This window comes from Ailuropoda melanoleuca, chromosome 2 (genome assembly GCF_002007445.2).
Source record: "Ailuropoda melanoleuca isolate Jingjing chromosome 2, ASM200744v2, whole genome shotgun sequence".
Lineage (NCBI taxonomy): Eukaryota > Metazoa > Chordata > Mammalia > Carnivora > Ursidae > Ailuropoda > Ailuropoda melanoleuca.
Window position 1 is genome coordinate 36,138,653 of NC_048219.1, and position 17,082 is coordinate 36,155,734.

At 40.2% G+C, this 17,082-nt stretch overlaps 1 protein-coding gene across 1 annotated transcript; it reads left to right on the top strand.

Moving 5' to 3' along the window:
* Nucleotides 1-9,924: 9,924 nt before the first annotated feature.
* On the top strand, nt 9,925-15,511 carry L1TD1 (LINE1 type transposase domain containing 1; the record flags this gene model as incomplete). Its single annotated transcript, XM_019798008.2, has 2 exons — nt 9,925-10,929; nt 13,438-15,511. Coding segments are annotated over 2 exons (2,622 nt in total), but the record flags the coding sequence as incomplete, so codon positions are not given.
* Between the last annotated feature and the right edge of the window lie 1,571 nt (nt 15,512-17,082).

Sequence of the window (17,082 nt, forward strand, 5' to 3'; positions counted from 1 at the left end):
TTACTTCTGTCTGTGCGTGTGTTCCCTGTGGCCACCTGGAGTTTGGTTTGCCGTTTCTTTACCACGTACCATGTCCGGGTTTTTTTCTGGGTACAGGGGAGAGAGTAAGGAAAAGACTTCACTTGAACTTTTTCCAAATGGCATTATACTTTCCTCAGTTTAATTACCCAGAAGCTTCTGATAATTCCCAGTGCCCCTTTCAGGGTGGAGAGGGCAGATCTTTTCCACAACCCTGGCTATAATTCGCTTTTTAAAACACTAGAATCTCTGGTTTGCATTTTCCGGATTCATAAAATTGAGCACATTTTTATGTTTGTTCATTCTCATTTCTGTTGGTTTTGTGCGTGTTTACAAAAATGAGATTATACTACATGCGTTTTCTGCAGCTTGTTTTTTTCTTTAATGTACTACCAAGGACACTCTAAAGCCGTGTGTTTTGTCTCTACATATGCTCGGTAATGGCTGCTTAGAGTTGCACAGTGTGGTAGACCTTCATCGGCTCAATCCTCTTAAACGACTTTGCTTTCTGAGCTTCTGTCATGAAAGCACAATGCTAAACCTTTTGTCTCTGTATTCTTTGTACGGAGTGGTTTTTTTCCTGGTGTAGATTCTCAGGGGCAGAGTTATTATGTAATATATCTCATTTTAGTAGGTGTTGCAGTTTCCTGGAGAGTTGTGACCACTCCCACTCCAGATAGGCAAAAATTATACTTTTTTTTTAATATATAAATATCCTCAACTTCCAGGGTTGCGCAACTTCTCGTATTTTGGTATTGCTTTGCATGCCCTGTTTTTTATTTTAGTTTATTATAAAAGCTTTTATTAATATAAGGAACATTAATGATTTTTTTGTGGTGGTTTAGAATGTTGTTCCCTCTTCTGTGGGTTACTTACGTGTTTTAACTTTTTTTTTCTTCTGTTTTAGCTTTCTTGCAGTTCAGAAGTATTTAATGAAAATTGTTGTGTAGTTCAAAGGAAACTTCTGGATATGGAACTGTTGAATGTTGTATTGATTTTTCTTTATAATACTGATCTGATGGGGGGTTTGTTTTTGTTTTTACTTTGTGGATCAATATTTGATTATTTGAAAGGTTTGTTGGGTTTTTGTAACTTTATTTTTTAAAGTAATCTCTACACCCACCATGGGGCTCGAACTCAACTGGGAGATAAAGCATCCCTCCGCTCCACCGACTAAGCCAGCCTGACGCCCCTGATTATTTAAAAGTTTTGCTAGGATACTGTTTCTTTTTTTTAGCTTTTTTATTACCATACATTTGCAAACCACCTTTTTAAAATCCTTGTATTAGATCATTTCTCATGTTTAATTTTGCATTTTGTAATTTTATTCTCTTTAAAGGAAAATTCTTACTTGGCTTTTGATTTTATTTTTTACACTTTTAAATTTCTGTTATCTCAGCCTTTTGTCTTGACTTTACTTGGTTTTTACTTAGCCACGTGGTTGGGGGCACAGATACTTAGTTTTGATTATCATACCTGAAAAATGTTCTTTGCTTTATTTCATACTTTTGACCTGAATGGTGCTTTATCTGATCTGTATTACCTTTGTGCTTCAATTTTGTGTGCATTTGTACAGTTTTGCCCTTATTTTCAGTTTTCTTTGGCATTTTGCTCTAATAGTATCTTGTAGGAAATACTGAGCAGTCTGTATTTCAGGTGGGAGAGTTCAGTGCTTTTCTTTCTTTCTTTTTTTTTTTTTTAAAGATTTTATTTATTTATTTGATAGGGAGGCAGTGAGAGAGGGAACACAAGCAGGGGGAGTGGGAGAGGGAGAAGCAGGAAGCCCAATGCCCAATGTGGAGCTNCTCTGGGATCACGCCCTGAGCCGAAGGCAAATGCGTAGCGACTGAACCACCCAGGCACCCCAATATGTTCATTCCTTAATCAACAAACATTTTATTTAGTACCTATCACTTGTCCATCATTCTGCTAAGAATAATACAAAAACAAGACAGGCACACCTCCCCTACCCTCATGGACTTTATAATCCATTTCGGTTTCTGGTCTTTTTAGATATTGACAGTTTGGGGACAAAGGGGTAAATTCAGTTTAATTCAACGAACCTATATTGACCTTTTATTCTGAATAAAGCAATATAAAGACAACTTATTCATTCAACAAACATTAATAAAAGGACGTGTGTGGGGCCCCTGGGTGGTGCAGTCGTTAAGCGTCTGCCTTCAGCTCAGGGCGTGATCCCGGCATTCTGGGATCGAGCCCCACATCAGGCTTCTCCGTNCTCTAGGTGAGCTGTCGCCGGGTGTGAAAGAAAAGTGAACATCTCAGGAGATAGAAGAGGGAGGACCAGTGTTCCAGGCAGAGTCATTACAAAGACTCAAGCGGGAGATGAAGAGGGAGTTCAGGGTGCGTGTGTGAGGCAGGGAGGAGGCCAAGGGAGCCGCCGCTAGTGTTTCCCATGAAATGGGAAGGGAGGTTAACACCTGAGGGGCGGAGGTAGAATGGTCTAGGGAGACTGAAATGGCAGGTTATGCTCTGGAAAGCTGCTTCGAGAATGTAAGAAGATACTATTAACAAGCCAAAGACAGCTCTGAGGTAGAAACCATAAAAATGGCATAGATTCCACATAGTAATACAAAATACTCAAACAGCTTAGTAGTCTGGGCCTAAAAGTGGAGGGAACACCTCACTGGACAGACACCGTGTGCATGTGCAAGGGAACAGGGCTATTAGGAAGCCCTCAAACGATCGACCACAGGGTCTAGCTTGATGGGCTGAAAGAAAATGGTCAAATCATTGGAGTATGAATGGTAGATGGCTTCCATCTCAGTTGTCAGCTCTAATTGAAGGAATCCTGCGCGGAGAAGGATTTCAAAGTTACCTCTGTGCTCAATAGGAAAGAGGGCATGATCGGCCAGGAATGTTCCCCATGGGCCCAGAAAGATCAGCCACCCCATGCCAGGTGTTCGCCATCTTGGGACTGGAGGCCAGATGAGGCTGGGAGAGAAAAGAAGTCAGAGAGCTGAGAGGAGGGGACATCAGAGAGGGAGATGTGGGCACCTGGGGTTGCCAAGGTGTAATTCTCCCTGGAGCCTTGAGGTCCTAGACCTTGGCCATGGGAAGGTTTGGCTGAATAGAGGATAAGGCACAGTCTAGTGTTTAAAGACCTGATCACTGCTGCTTTTGTCTCACGGGAAAAGAGAAGTGTTTTCAGGAAAAAAAATAATAATAAAATAAAGACACTCTGCCTTAAGAGGAGATGGGTGACTGAAAGAGCACTTGGCCCTTACAGTGGAAACGGAGGAAAGCATGGGAAAGCCTTGTTCCTGCATTGTCATCAGCCTCACTTTGAACAAGCCAAAGAAAGTAGGGGCATGCCACAGCTGTGGGCCTCCTCCACACTCAGTGCTCACACTGACCATCTGAACTCTGCAGGGGAAATCAGCCACTGACCACCTGCAGCAGGGCGAGCAGGGAGTGAGCCTCTCCTCCAATGACCTGATGCCGTGATTTTTTTTTTTTAAATCATGTTGAGAACACGAGATCTACGCTCTTAACAAATGTTTAAATGTAAAATACAGTATTATTGACTATGGGTATGATGTCATACAGCAGATCTCTAGAACTTTCCCACTTCACTTTTTTTTTTTAAGTCTACATTTTTTTTTTTAAAGATTTTATTTATTTATTTGACAGAGATAGAGACAGCCAACGAGAGAGGGAACACAAGCAGGGGGAGCGGGAGAGGAAGACGCAGGCTCATAGTGGAGGAGCCTGATGTGGGGCTCGAACCCATAACGCCGGGATCACGCCCTGAGCCGAAGGCAGATGCTTAACCGCTGTGCCACCCAGGCGCCCCTAAGTCTACATTTTTTTAAAAAAGATTTATTTATTTGACAGAGATAGAGACAGCCAGCAAGAGAGGGAACACAAGCAGGGGAAGTGGGAGAGGAAGAAGCAGGCTTCCAGTGGAGGAGCCTGATGTGGGGTTCTATCCCAGAATGCTGTGATCACACCCTGAGCCTGAGCCGAAGGCAGACACTTAACGACTGAGCCACCCAGGCGCCCTCAGGACTTTCCCACTTCATTAACTGAAATTTAATGCCTTCTTTTTTGTAAGACTCTTCTAGTAAGCCCCTTTTTCTCTTGCCTCCCCCAACCCCTGGCAAAGGCACTCTTTTTTTTTTTTTAATATTTATTTATTTATTTGAGAGAGAGAGAGAGCAAGCATGAGAGGGAAGAGGGTCAGAGAGAGAAGCGGACTCCCCACTGAGCTGGAAGCCTGATGCCGGACTGGATACCAGGACTCCAGGATCATGACCTGAGCCAAAGGCAGACACTTAACCACTGAGCCACCCAGGTGTCCCTGCTTCATTATTCCTTTTCCCTTTTTTTGCTGAAGTATTTTATTTCATTTTTATTTTTTAAGATTTTATTTGTCAGAGGGGCGCCTGGGTGGCACAGCGGTTAAGCGTCTGCCTTCGGCTCAGGGCGTGATCCCAGCGTTATGGGATCGAGCCCCACATCAGGCTTCCCTGCTATGAGCCTGCTGCTTCCTCTCCCACTCCCCCTGCTTGTGTTCCCTCTCTCGCTGGCTGTCTCTATCTCTGTCGAATAAATAAATAAAATCTTTAAAAAAAAAAAGATTTTATTTGTCAGAGCACAAGCAGGGGGCGGAGCAGGCAGAGGGAGAAGCAGGCTCCCCACTGAGCAAGGAGCCTGATCTGGGGCTTGATCCCAGAACCCTGGGACCACGGACACAAGCCGAAGGCAGACGCTTAACTGACTGAGTCACCCAGGTGTCCCTGCTGAAATATTTTAAAGTAAATTCCGGACATGTCATTTTACCTTTTAAGTTTCAGTATTGTTGTAACTGTACTCATCATGGTAAACATACGTAAGGTAGATAATTGTCAGATCACTATATGCCTGAACTGCCATAATACTATATGTCAGCTCTGCTTCAGTTTTTTAAAAACTTAAGTGTTTAAAAAAAATTCAAACAAGTTTATTAATTCGTGAACTGGGCTGCATCTTGTCTAGCGAATAGAGGGGAACACCAAAGGTCTGCGGAAAGGGAAAGGTTTTTAAAGGCAGGACAAGGAAGTCCTAAACAGAAAAAGGATTAGTTCAGGTGAGGTTCCCTTCATCTGGGGACAAAAGGGTTTTAATAGGTGGATTATCTCATCTTTTGGGGGAAGGAGAGGGCCCACATTACAGATTATTGGTGCTGACTGGAAAATTCCCGATTGACCTCTTCAAGGTTACCGTCCTGTGTTGAAACTGCAGTTAGGTATCAGTCTTGGTTTACTGACGTGGGCCCTTAACCTAAGTGATGCCATTTTGGGCCTTCTGAACCATATCTATCTCTTAAAAAATAAGGACATTTCTTAAATAACTACAGTATTATCACAGCTAATAAAGTTCATATTTCTGAGTATCATTTAATATTTGGTCCACATTCAGAATTTCCTGCTCTTCTGTGCTGATTGTTCAGTTGGGATCCAGATAAGGAGCACATGTTCCCTTGGTCTCCTAAACTGCAATAGATCCCTGGTCCGCCGTGTCGCTGAAGTATTGAAGCTCCGTGGAAAGTCTTACCCAGTGGACTCTACTCCTTGCTTTCTCTTGGTCGCCTTGATTAAGCTTCAGGTACAACTCCTGGTGTTGGATTTTCTAGTTTATTTCATTAGGAGGGATGAAATGTGTGTAACTAATATCAATCACTTTTTGTATTAGTAAGTTTATGTTTTGTCTTTTGACCTTATCTCGGACTTAATCAAGAGTTTTAGTGTACACCTTTCCTTTGACCTGTTGCTTATAATTTGAGTTTTATCATGAATGAATGCTAGGTTCAAGATTTTTTGCAACTATTGATGTTTTCTTTTTTGAGTACTTAATGTAGTGCTGTACTTTTTTTTTTTTAATACAACAAAGAAATGGTTTTTTTTTTAAGATCTTATTTATTTATTTGAGGTAGAGCATGAGCAGGAGAAGGGGCAGAGGGAGGGAGGAGCAGACTCCCCACTGAGGACCCTGGCGTCATGACCTGAGCCGAAAGCAGACTCTTAACTGACTGAGCCATCCAGGTGCCCCTTGACTGAGTTATTTTAGAATTTAAATAGCTGTATCCTTTACTAATTTAAATGCTATACCTAGAAATCTTTTAAATTTATGCTATCATTTTCTTATTTTGGTTTTTCTGTAATGGGAAATTATCGAACTATGTGATTGTAAGTAAGTATCCTTTTTGTGCCGACATGAATGACCTGTGAGCTGCTCCTGTGATTCTTATATCAGCCTTTTTAGTGGTCCTTGAAGTTCTGTTTTTTTAGGCTTTGTCATTGGCAGACAAGATGTTCCATGCTAATTTTTTTTTTAATTAGTAAACTTAATTTTTGGAGCAGTTTTAGTTTCACAGCATATTGAGTGCAAAAGTACAGAGAAGTCCCATATGCTCCCTGCCCCACACATGCACAGCCTCCCTCATAGCATCCCACGCCCAAGTGCTACATTTGTTACAACCAGTGCATTTACATTGATGTGTTACTCTCACCCACAGTCCGCAGTTTGCATTAGGGTTTGCTCCTGGTAAGTGAATTTTCTTGAGCTTCTGTGTGTTTTGACAACTGTGTGACCTGCATCTAGCACTGTGTCATACAAAATAGTTTTACTGTCCTAAATTTCCTCTGTGCTCTGCCTGTTCATCTCCCTCCTCTTAATCCCTGAGAACAGCTGATCTTTTTTCGGTCTCTATAGTTTTGGCTTTTCCAGACTGTCATGTAATTGGAATCATAACAGTATGTAGTCTTTTCAGGTTGGCTTCTTTGACTTCGTCATATGCATTTTAGGTTCCTCCTTGTCCTCTTACTGCTTAGTAACTCATATCTTTTTAGCACTGAAGAATAATGCATTATTTGGAGGTACCACAGTTTATCCACCTACTGAAAAATATCTTGGTTGCTTGTAAGTTTTGGTAATTCTGAATAAAGCTGCTGTAAGTCTCCCGGTATGCAGGTTTTAGTATGGATATGTTTTCCACTCCTTTGGAGATATACCAAGGAGCACGATTGCAGGATCATATGGTAAGAGTATGTTTAGTTTTGTAAGAAACTGGCAAATTGTCTTCCGAAATAGCTGTAATAGTATTTATTTGCATAAGCAGTGAATGCAGAATTAACTCCACATTCTTACCAGCATCTGATGTCAGTATTTTGGACCTTGGCCATTCTGATAGGCGAGTGGTGGTATCTCATTATTTTAATTTGCATTTACCTGATGACATGTTGTGGAGCATCTTTTCATATGCTGAATTGCTGTTTGCAGATCTTCCTGGTGAGGTGTCTCTGGGTCTTTCCTCCCATTTTTTAATCAGGTGGTTCATTTTCTTTATACTGCGTTGTAAGAATTCTTTGTGTATTTTGAATACCAATCCTTTATCAGATGTTTCTTTTGGAAATATTTTCTCCCAGTATACTGTTTATCATCTCATCTTCTTTAGTCTCATGCTAATTTGATTTTTTCTTTCTGGAATGTTCATTAGTTATGGAATTAACTGCCTTTGGGCATATAATTCACAAATGTGGATCTGCAGAGCGGAAGCTAGGTTGGGTTCTAGACCCACTTATCTAGTTCTCTAATTATTTCACAAGCACCTCAAACTTGATAGGTCAAACAAAATTTGTACTCTTCCTTTAAACCTGGCTTTTTCTTGGCCTTTCATGTTCTGGTACATACCAAGCATTTGTCTAGTAGGGAGGCTAGATACTGTAAAGCTGTCCCCTTTGCTCCTTCCCTCTGTAGGTTATCTTACCAGACGCTTACAGCCTTGTGGGTAGTTTTTCCCACTGTAGGTTATCTTACCAGACGCTTACAGCCTTGTGGGTAGTTTTTCCTTTGCGTGGAATGTGCCTGCTTCCATTCTTGCTATGTGGCTGCTGCTTATTTCTCAGGTCAATGTGAGCTACTTCTGTGGGGAAGCTATCCTGGGGTCCCTGTACTTCAGATGACACCTGGTGTAGACACCCCTGACCCCCGACCTTTTGTAAGTTGTCACAGTTGCCGTTTGATACTTGTTTTTCCCTAGATGTTCTCTCCCTTGAAGGGGAGGTTCCGTGTCAGGGTTTTTTTGTTTTAAGAGAGTATCCGTGGGGAGGGGCACAGAGAGACAGAGAGAATCTTAAGCAGGCCCTACACCCAGCACTAGCCCGGTGCAGGACTCCCACCTCTGATCTCAGGACCTTGAGATCATGACCTGAGCTGAAATCAAGAGTCAGACACTTCAGTGACTGAGCGTCCTGGGTGCCCATCCCTGTCAGGTTTTACTCAACCTCTTCTCCTTTACTATCCAGCACAGTAACTAGCATATAGTCTGTGCTCACGAAATGGGAGCGCGTGCCTGGGAACTTACATGGCTCATGTCTGCATTCAGAAGTCTTACCAGGATTATATAGAGTGGTATATGCACCTTTTATTAACCTTGCACCAGATCAGATGATTTTTTTTCAGGCAGGTGACTTGATTTCACAGGGGTTTCTATTACTATGATCCGTGTTTTGTGTCCTTCCATTAGAGGCTTGGGAAGTTTTCTGGTTCTATTTCTCAAAGCTACTATGCATACTCCTGTTTCCTCTTTCTCTTCTGTTCATCTGCTTCAATAATAGGAGCTAGCATTTGTTTATTTACCCTAATCTTCATCCATTAAGTCGCTGAATTCTGTTAAAGGGGATGTGATTTTTCTTTTCATACCTGCAAGTTCAAGCAGTTGGGGTCTTTACAGCATTGCTGTTATCAGTAGGTGGTACAATTGTTAAAAGAGTATCAGTAAACGCAACTGGTTAAAACTTGAATACCTACTAGGCTTTGCAGAGGACAAGATTCAGGATCAGGCATCCCAGCTGTTGTCCAAAGTGTGTGTGTTGTGCATACCCACTTCTCATCCCTATTAAGTAAGGGATGAAGAATGGGTGGTGATCTCTCCTTCTCCACCATGCAGGGTCAGGACAGTAGGGTGGAATGATGAAAAACAAAGATGAACAACCTAAGTGAGTCGCATCAAGGAAAGATAAAGGGGCCTTTGTGAGGTGGAAGTAGGCGTGGGTTTTAGTTACTCTGTACCCCCTCAGGGTATGCCTTAATGTTTGTATTCTGGAAAATAATAGTCTGAGTTGACTTGAGAGCTGGGTAGTTTTTGTTTTTTGTCTTTAAGGGTTTTTTTATTTATTTGAGAGGGAGAGAGGCTGCATGAATGGGGGAGAATTGTAGAGGGGGAGAGGGAGAGACAATCTCAAGCAAACTCCTTGCAGAGAGCAGAGCTTCAAGCCCCCTCAGGTCATGACCTTAAGCTGAAATCAAGAGTCAGAGGCTCAACTGACTGAGCTGCTTAGGCACCCTGAGAGCTGGTTTTAAGAAATTAAAGTCTTAATGCTAACTCTTTGCAGTCAAAATGGGGCTTCTCTTTCCATTTTGTTTGACTCCATCCAAGTCACCTTAAACTTTAAAAATTTGGTATGGTACACTTTTTTTTTAATAATATTTATTTTCTTGTAATCTGTAATTTTCACAGAGAACATAGGCAGCAAAGTTAAAAGTATAGGAAACTGGCCAGTTTCCATCGTTCTTTCTGATCTATTTGGTTGATTTATGGCGTTCAAAGCTTTACTTGAATGGAGCTTTAATAATGTATGAATTTTGAATTCTGATTTCTTTTTTGGTACGCATATACCCATCTTGTTACCCTTTATATTAAATTGTTGTGGAGTACTCATGCTGTAGTTTACTTAATAACCACATTTGTATTCTTGATTACTGTGCTTCTCGAAAGAATTCTTCAGTAAATGAGTTTTGTTTTGTTTTTTAATTTCAGATGATATATATTTTTTAAAGATTTTTGAGTTTGGGGAAGTCTAACAGACCTGCAAGAGCAAAAATTACTCTCCTGGAAGATAAAACAACGTATCCACAATGTCCATTGTAGAGTCAGGAATTGGTAGACTTGCAAAGAAACAGGAAAATAGCACCCATAGGGAAAGAATTCAATTGATAGAAACTGAACAGGAGATGTCTCAGGTATTAGATTTAAAATGCAAAGACATGTCAGCAGTTATGCTGATGAAGTTTAAAGGCTTGATGGAAAATCTGGACTTAATGGTTGAAGAGATAAGGGAGTCCCTTAAAAAGGACCTAAAGGAAATTCTAGGAGTAGAAAGTAAAATACCTGAAGTGAAAAATATAATCAACTCCAGTACCAGAAAGGAGTGGCCACAAGTAAAAGGTTTAGCCACACAAAAAACAGGGTTGGTAGAGAAAATAGAAGGAGCAAACTCTGAAATAGATGAAGATACTGAAAATTTGACTACTGAAAATTTGACTTTTAAAAGAAAGGAAGTAAGTGAGTTGAGTAGCAAATTAGACAAAGCTGAGGAGTACAGTATGGACCAAGGTAAGGAATTTTCCTGTGATGAATCACAAAATGACAAAGTTGTGGAACTTGTGGAAGAAGCCATAAGCAATATAGACAGTACTTGGGGAGATCACAGCCTCCATACAGAAGTAACACAAGAGAATCGTGGGGAGGATGAACTGGTCAAGGAAGAGAGAGAGGAAAAAATCCTTCAGAATTTAAAGAATAAAGAGAAAATTCTAAAAACTTCCAGAGAAGATGAAGCGGCAGTACTTACGTTGGCGGCAGACTTTTCGTCAGCAACACTGGACATTAGTAAGCAATGGAGTAACATCTTCAACGTTCTGAGGGAAAATGATTTTGAACCTAAAGTTCTATGCCAAGTTAAATTAACATTTAAGTGTGATGATGAAGTAAGGACTTTTTCAGATCTGCAAAGTCTCAGCAATTTTATTAGCCAAAAACCGTTAATGAATGAATTACTGAAAGATGTACTCCCACAAAAGGAAAAAATAAGGAAAGGAAGAAGGTACGGGATTCAAGAAAAAGTGGTAAGTAGACAGATCTGTGGAGCTTATGTACAGAGAATAAGTAATAGTTGGTAAAGTTATTCCAAAGGTTAAGCCAATTTTTAGGAAATAATTTTTTAAAAGTAAAAGCATGACATTAAAAGTAATGACTTAAAGGCTTGTTTTCTTTTAATGGGTGGTGTTGGAAGCTTGGAAGAGGTTAGATTTGAGTTGTTTGAGAAGAGATTGTACATATTCATTACAGACATTAAAAGAAAAATGTATATGTTATGTATTTAAGGGTGAACACTAAGATAGTAGCTTTTAATTTTTATTTATTTTTATTTTTTAAATATTTATTTATTTGACACAGAGAGAGACAGGCAATGAGAGAGGGAACACACGCAGGGGGAGTGGGAGAGGAAGAAGAAGGCTCCCAGTGGAGGAGCCTGATGCAGGGCTCGATCCCAGAATGCTGGGATCACACCCTGAGCCGAAGGCAGACGCTTAACGGCTAAGCCACCCAGGCGCCCCTAAGATAGTAGCTTTTAAATCAGTAAAAGGGAAAAATAGAAATAAACAATTGAGTAAGTTCAGTTAAAACCCCTCATGCAATAGGATTATGAAAAGAAATTACCAAATACTTTCAACTTTGAATTCATAAAGTAGTCTTGCTAAGTTGTCTTCATTAGCCATCAGGAAAATGCAGATAAACCTATTTTACTAAAGCCTATTTGAGTGTTCATTAATGCTAATATCTAGCTGTTACATATTCCATGTATGGATTTTTGTTTTTATATCATATTAGGTTTTTGTCTCTTAAATCGTATTAGTTTATGTTCCCGTGTTGATTTCATTGAAAACACTTAGGTTATTTTCTGAATATTTTTTGTGATCCCAATCTTGAGAGGTCTTTCCTGTGATATAGAGATTCTCTATTTCTCACCTTTGATGTGTGTATATTTCATATTTTTGTCTGTGGTGTAAGATAGTAGTCTAGTTTCATTCTTTCGCATGTGACTGTCCAGTTATCCCAGCACCATTTATTAAAGAGACTATCCCCATTCCGTATTCTTGGCTCCTTTTTCCATAAATTATTTGACCATATATTCTGTATTCTGTTTACGTTGATCTGTGTGTCTGTTTTTGTAACTTTCATACAATATTGTACTGTTTTGATTGCTATAGCTTTGTAATATGGTTTAAAATCAGGGCGTGATGCCTCCTGCCTTATTCCGTTTCAAGATTGTGTTGGGTATTAGGGGTCTTTTGTGATTCCATACAAATTTTAGGATTGTTCATGCCTGTGAAAAATGCCATTGGGATTTTAGTAGAGATCGCACTGAATCTGCAGATTGCCTTGGGTTGTATAGACTTTTTAACAGTATTAATTATGCCAATACATAAGTAGAATATCTCCATTTATTTGTATCCTCAGAGGTCTGTATCATAAGCCAGTATTTTTGATGGGTTCTCAAAAGAACACCTAATTTCCTGCCCTCCCAACATTTTGAAGTGTAACGTGTTTGCAAAATGACAGTCTAGAATTAGGAGATATACTTGGATCAATAAATTCTTTATTTGAGAATCAGCGTTTAATCTCAGAAATTAACTTCCTGGTGATGTACACAGATGAGGCACCCATCCTGTCCTGGATGGTCTGGAGAGGTGAAGGACAAATAGTGACCAGCCACCCCTAAATAGGGAAGAGTCCATAATAGAGGGAGCATTAAGTGAAAAGCTCAGAGGCAAGTACAGGGTTTCAAGGAATATTATGAACCAACATATATATTACAGGTACTGTCTCCAGCTCAATCCCTAGGTTGTCTTAATTAACCCTGCAATGATCTGAAGTAGTGTTGTCACCAGATGCTATTCTAGAGGGCCAGTTGATGCACCAGTAGCAAGTGTGACAGCTGGGTTTGAACGGGCATTCTTTATTTTACATAGGCTCCATGCCCAAAGTGGGGATTGAACCCAGGACCCTGAGATTTAGAGTCACATGCTCTACCAACTGAGCCAGCCAGGTGTCCCTGAACAAAGTAGTCTTAAATTGAGCCTGTACTCCTAACCAAAAAACATGCTTTCCTTTTGAGTAATGTGGCTGTAGCTTGAACTGCAAGTGGGATCTTTAAGAAATACTAGATTTATTTTTGTTTTCTTTGGGGGAGAAGTAAATGTGAGTCTTGGGGGCTTTTTTTGGTAGTGTCCCTAAAGTTAGAGAAGTTTCTTTACTGTAGGGTCCTTGCACGTAATCGGACATTCACTAACAGGAGCTGTTCTTGAGGGTCAGTGTTGGGAATATTGAAGGAACACACTAAACATGACCTCACGGAATTTGTTGCAGGTGCTACACACAGATAGCAGGTGTGATGGGGTGATCGCAGGGGAAACTTGACTTGTTTGCGGACCTAGGCATTCAAGAACAAGTAATACTTAAAGAATTTTCTAGATATTTGGTAATTGTTAAAATATGTAGTCAAATTAGAGAGTGAAAGGATTAATTCCTTTAAAAGACACATGAAACAAAGTTTTTTTTCCCCCTTTCAGGAGAAAACTCTACTAGATTTGAAGCATGGAGTTGAGGGGGAAGCCAGTGATGGCTTGAGCTTTCTATTTGTTAAAGAAGTAAAGTTTGCTGAGCCAGAGGTGAAGAACTTAGAGACTCAGGAAGAGGAGCCTTCAGAGCTGGAAGAGGAGGGAGAAGAGACTTCAGAGCTGGACGAGGAAGAAGAGACTTCAGGACTGGACGAGGACGAGGAAGAGACTTCAGGGCTGGACGAGGAAGAAGACGAAGAGACTTCAGGGCTGGAGGAGGAGGGAGAAGAAGAGACTACAGTGTTACTTGAGGAACAGGATTCAACCTTTCAGCATCATTCTGTGGTAAATACAAAATGTGGAGTTGAAGAAAAAAACAGTAATGGCTTGGAGATTGTTGTAATTAAAGAGGTAGACGATTCTGAGCCAGAGGAAGAAGAAGGTTCAGAGTGGGAAATGGAAGTAGTCTTATCGTGGGAGGAAGGCGAGGACTCTGAAGTAGAAAATGTAAAGAGTGCCTCCCAGATTGAGAAAAAAGAGGCCTCAGATGGACTTAAAGAAATTCCCTATGATTATTTGGCTCGGGACGTTGAGAAGAAAAAACTGGTGAAACACCGGATGGTACAAAAAACCCAGAATAAAGAGGAAACAGCTATGCCCAGAAACCAAGGAGTTGGGACAGTCTGTCCAACCTTGCATTTGGCCTCTCCCTTAAAATCACTAGAGATAAGTTCTGATAAGCTGAAAAGGCATTTAAGTACAAAGTTGAGTACTCCATCGGGAATCACCAAATTTTTAAGGAGAACTGAGAAAGAGCGACACAAAACTCTGCTAACAGATGAGCAAACTTCTAAAGAAACAGACTTAATACAAGAAACAGAAGAAAACTTCAGAAGAAATGTAATTAACAACTTCAGAGACCTACAGGAGGAGGTTGCAAATACGAAAAATTACTTTCCAGAGGTCTTGGAAATAAAAAACTCAGTAGATGTTCTGAATAGCAGAATAGACAGACTTGAAGAGAGAATGGACAATCTAGAAGACCGTATTGAAGAATTCTCTAAGGATACAATGCAAATGGCCAAACAGATAATAAATAAAGAAAGGTCAAGAGACATAGAGGATAGATCCAGAAGTTGCAACATCCGTTTGATAGGAATTCCAGAAAAAGATAATAAAGAGAATGGAGCAGAGGAAATAATTAAGGAAATAATTGAAGCAAACTTTCCAGAGCTAAAGGATTCAAGTCTTCAGGTTGTCAGTGCTTACCGAATACCTAGTAAGATTGATGAGAGGAGACTCACTCCTAGACACATTTTGGTGAAATTTGGGAATTCCAGTGATAAAGAAAAAATCCTAAAGGCTTCCAGAAAAAGAGAAATAACCTATAGAGGAACAAGAATCAGATTGACCGCAGACTTATCATTAGATACTCTAGATGCTAGAAGTCAGTGGAGCAATGTCATAAAAGTTCTGCAGGCAAAAGGCTTTACACCTAGAATCCTATACCCAGCCAAATTGGCGTTTGATTTTGAAGGTAAAACAAAGACATTTTTTGATATCGAAGAATTCATAAAGTTTGTTTCTTGCATACCCTCTTTGAAAGAATTACTAGAGGATATACTTTAGCAATCTAGGATGACTGTAAACACATACACACGATACATATTACCCTCCTCCCACAGCAAAAGTCAAAAAGGAAAACGAAATTAAAACGCCACATTTCTACCCAGGAGGATGGACAGTGAACAGTATACTTTGCGAGTAGGGGAAATGATAGTTAGATGCTACTTAGATGTTGGTGAAGTTAAAGGGTGTATTAAAATTAATGTTAATCATTGTAGCTTGAGCAGGAGTAGGCTTTCTAAACTACTGGGGAGAGGGAGGGAATCTGTCAATGTAACCGTAGGTAGGGAGAGGTGGGTTGAAAGTAATAGAAAAACACAGGAAAAAAAAAAGATGGCAGGTTAAGTTAAATAGGGGAAAAATGTGAAAGTTGAACTTTAATCACAAGAATGTGTTCAGTTTTAGATCATTTATCATGATGTAAATCTTGAATTTTTATATTAAACATTTTTCCTTCAAATATGCTTCATTTGTTTACTTTTCTACTTTACATTTTCTAATGTATTTTGTCATTACGTAGTTAATCGCCTTTACATTTTATTGCATAAACCCATCCAATGGAGAGATCGAATCTCTTTCCTAATATTGGACTTTAATGTATTCTCAGTTGTTAGTCTAGAATAAAATAAATTGGTTTGCAGTGTATAGATAAGAAATGAAGAGAAGTAACCGTTTTATGGCTTGCTCCAGGGGCTTATTGCATATATTTAATTTACAAAAACAAATGTCCTCTGCCCTGCTTTTGAAATCAGCTGCTTTTCTCAGTTAGTCCTTCTACCACTCACCTTCATGGACCTTTCTGCAAACTGATTGCCACTTCATATGCCCTGGCCTCAGTACACCTGAAGCTCTAACTGCTGTGTGACCCCAGGCAAGTTACTAATGCCTCTGGACTCCGTAGTTCCTTCATCTGTAACTGGGTTCATTTCTTCCTCAGGTTTCTTGTAAAATTCTGCAAGATGACGTTTGTGCCCAACATAAGAGGGCATTTGTGTCCTCTCAGTAGACAGGAAATCCTGCTTGCTGGCTGGTAGATCTAAAGTAAAGCTGGTTGCCCTTCTCCCAGTTGATTTTATTTTTAATATCTACACCCAATATGGGGCTTGAACTTAACAACCCTGAGATTGAGTTGCATGCTCTACCAGCTAAGCCAGCCAGGTCTCCCCCCTCCCCCAGTGGATTAAGAGTGAGCACCACAGGAGGCCATTTTCCCGTGCATTGGGGGTGGTTGGGTCAGAAAACAAAATATTACTCTTAGGTACTCCATTATCTGTTTCTATTCTGTTGAGTTTCATTGCTATATCTGGCTTACAGGCTTTTTGCCCCATTTTTTCTTTACTTTTGTTAAAGTACTCTTGACCTTTTGGTCTATTTGTGTGAAATGATGCAAGGTGTTGAGAAAATGGTACAGTCCCATGTACCTTTTACCTTTCTTCCCCCAGTGATAACATCTTACATAACCAGAGTTAAGTTACAAGGATGGATTCTTTGCTAATTCCTTTGGAGGAAGCATGATTTGTCACTACCTTGATTTCCAACTTCTCCAGAATGGTTTTGTTCCAAGCCACCTATTTGTCATACTTTGTTACAGCCGCCCCAAGGAACTTAATATAGTGTTCGTGAACTCTGTTGTGATGCCCACGCACTGCTTTCTTCTAGACTAATAGCCTGTTTCTGTAGGTGATAATAGAGGTCAGGCAGCAATTCCTCTGATGCCGATATATTTCTAGAGACCAGATTGAGAGAGTGTGTACTCTGTAGAACCCTCCAACATGAATGCTTGCATTGACACACTCCTACATAGTCCAGACCTCTTTTCTTCTGAGATCTGCTTGGGGATAGTGTTTAAGCTGCTTATTCCCAGGGTGTGGGGAGGGGTGAGAATTTCTAGTGCTAAATTAGAGAGTTGGTAATATCCTTCAGTCCCTGCTACTCTGTCAAGTCTGTACAAAATCCGTTCTGTTTTCCTGTTAATCTTGCCTGCATTCCTACGTTCTCTTCCCCTAGTATTCACCCACTAATATGAGTCCT